At 41.6% G+C, this 2854-nt stretch overlaps 1 protein-coding gene across 1 annotated transcript in view; it reads right to left on the bottom strand.

Annotated features, from left to right (window-relative positions):
* LOC106873890 (N-acetylgalactosaminyltransferase 7) overlaps positions 1-2854 on the bottom strand; it is a 35712-nt gene that overhangs the window by 20041 nt on the left and 12817 nt on the right. Inside the window, exon 5 of the mRNA XM_052972004.1 lies at positions 1409-1619. Within this exon, the coding sequence (XP_052827964.1) occupies positions 1409-1619 (211 nt within the window). The remainder of the gene's footprint in view (positions 1-1408; positions 1620-2854) is intronic.

Genomic DNA, 2854 nt, shown 5'->3' with positions numbered 1-2854 from the left:
ATATATATAGATATATATATATATATATATATGTATGTATGTATGTGTGTGTATATGTTTGTGTGTCTGTGTTTGTCCCTCCAACATCGCTTGACAACCGATGCTGATGTGTTTACATCCCCGTAACTTAACTGTTCGGCTAAAGAGACCAATAGAATAAGTACTAGGCTTACAAAGAATAAACCCTGGGGTCGATTAGCTCGACTAAAAGGCGGTGCTCCAGCATGGCCACAGTCAAATGACTGAAGCAAGTTAAAGAGTAAAAGAGTAAAGAGTGGCAGATACTGGTGTCATGCAAATGGCAGCCATGCCGGTGGCACGTAAAAGCACCCATTATTCTCTCGGAGTGGTTGGCTTTAGGGAAGACATGCAGGAGTAGAAACCCTGCCAAATCAGACTGGAGTCTGCTGCAGTCTTCCAGCTCGCCAGCCCTGGTCAAACTGTCCAACCCATGCCAGCATGGACAACAGATGTTAAATGATGATGATGATGATGACGACGACGACCATGACGATGACAGTGGCAGTGGCGGTGGTGGTGGTGGTGGTGACGATGACGATGACGATGACAATGATGGTGGTGGTGGTGGTGGTGGTAGTGGTGATGATGATGACGATGACGATGATGATGATGATGATGACGATGATGGTGGTGGTGGTGATGACGATGATGATGATGATGATGATGATGACGATGATGGTGGTGGTGGTGATAATGATGATGACGATGATGGTGGTGGTGGTGATAATGATGATGACGATGATGGTGGTGGTGGTGATGATGATGATATCTCTCCTGTCTACCCTGGTGTACCTTATCTTTTACCTTTTATTGCTTGTTTCAGTCATTGTCGACCTCAGCAGAATTTGAACTCAAAACGTAAAGACAGACAAAATACCGCAAAGCATTTCGCTCGGTGTACTAACATTTCTGCCAGCTAACGTTTCTGCCAGGGTTGGACTGAATATTGCAAAGCATTCAATCTAAAGCTCTAGTGACTCTGTCACTTGGTCTTTTTGATCAACACACCTGTAATCAGCAGCATTCCAGCCTCAATCTACCTTTTTTTGTTTGTTTGTTTGTTTGTTTCCAGCTTTTATATATAAGATCTATGTCTAACATGTGTTAGATGTAGTTTATGTTTTCTTTATTAAGAAAGGAAATTATTTAATTTGAGGAAGTATTTGCTGCTATTTCTTGCAGGCTAAGCAGCCATATGGAGGAATTCTTAATGACCCTTGAATGGTCCCTTTTGATTCTATAAGTGTTAAATCTGCAAAAGCAACCCTTTTCAATATCATAAAAGTCCTTTAAATGGGAGCCAGACATTTCTAAGAAAATGACTTTGTTGTTGTTTTTCATGATATTATTTTTATTGAAACATCTTTTGAACAATTAATAACACTACCTGTTAGTTGCTATCAGGGCTAAAAGTGGTACCAACCAGTTCTGACCACATTCACAAGGAGCATCCATAAATACTATGACATCTCCAGATGCATATTTAACACCAATTGTCTTCAAATGAATCAAACTTTCTTTCTTGCTGCTATGAGATAGCATCACTTTGTCATTAAAATTGTTTTCTATATATTCTACGAGATCTGTTGTAAAATTTTCTGAAATAAAACAGGTTAGAAAATTAGAATTAGAAATTTGGTCTAAAATTGAAGAAATCAGTCACTTTTGTTGATCTGAAGTAACAAGAGAGGGCTTCGTACTTTTTAATTGAACATGTAAGGTGGAGATAGAGGAATGATTGACAGAGGTACTGGCATGGGTGTGTGGTAAGTAGCTTACTTACCAACCACATGGTTCTGGGTTCAGTCACACTGCATGGCACCTTGGGCAAGTGTCTTCTACTATAGCCTCGGGCCAACCAAAGCCTTGTGAGTGGATTTGGTAGACGGAAAACTGAAAGAAGCCCGTCGTATATATGTATATACATATGTATGTGTATATGTTTGTGTGTCTGTGTTTGTCCCCCCTCCCCACAACATCGCTTGACAACTGATGCTGGTGTGTTTACGTCCCCGTAACTTAGCGGTTCGGCAAAAAGAGACCAATAGAATAAGTACTAGGTTTCCAAAGAATAAGTCCTGGGGTCGATTTGCTCGACTAAAGGCGGTGCTCCAGCATGGCCACAGTCAAATGACTGAAACAAGTAAAAGAGTAAAGAGTAAAAAGAGTGTACCAAAAAACGATGATAAGAATTATCCACTTAGTTAAATGCAAGAATTTTGAATGAAAGAGATATCAGCATAGAAACTGGAAGAACTCTGGCAGTTTCATCATTGCTCTCATTTAATATCCATTTACCATGCTGGCATGGCTTGAACTAAAGTCAACTTTGGTGGAATTTGAATTCAGAATGTAAAGACGGGCAAAATGTTATTAAGTATTTTACCCAGTGTTAACAATTCTGCCAGCTCATCGCCTTAATTTAGCTAATTTAGTCAAAGCAGTTGCTCGTTGTGATTTAATTTAGCTAAATTGCAGCACTGTGGAGGCGCAATGGCCCAGTGGTTAGGGCAGCAGACTCGCGGTTGGAGGATCACGGTTTTGATTCCCAGGCCGAGCGTTATGAGTGTTTATTGAGTGCAAACACCTAAAAGCTCCACGAGGCTCCAGCAAGGGGTGGTGGCGACCCCTGCTGTACTCTTTCGCCCCAACTTTCTCTCACTCTTTCTTCCTGTTTCTTAAGTAACGCTGCGATGGACTGGCGTCCCGTCCAGCTGGGGGGAACACATACGCCATAGAAACCAGGCAGACCAAGTGAGACCTAAATCCAAGGCCTCTGCCAGGGGTGTAGCCAGCCCACTTATGCATACCTTTCCTTCATTGGACACTAAAC

This window comes from Octopus bimaculoides, chromosome 11 (assembly GCF_001194135.2).
Source record: "Octopus bimaculoides isolate UCB-OBI-ISO-001 chromosome 11, ASM119413v2, whole genome shotgun sequence".
NCBI lineage: Eukaryota > Metazoa > Mollusca > Cephalopoda > Octopoda > Octopodidae > Octopus > Octopus bimaculoides.
The sequence above is the reverse complement of the archived record's forward strand: the minus strand, read 5'-3'. Positions and strand labels throughout refer to the sequence as shown.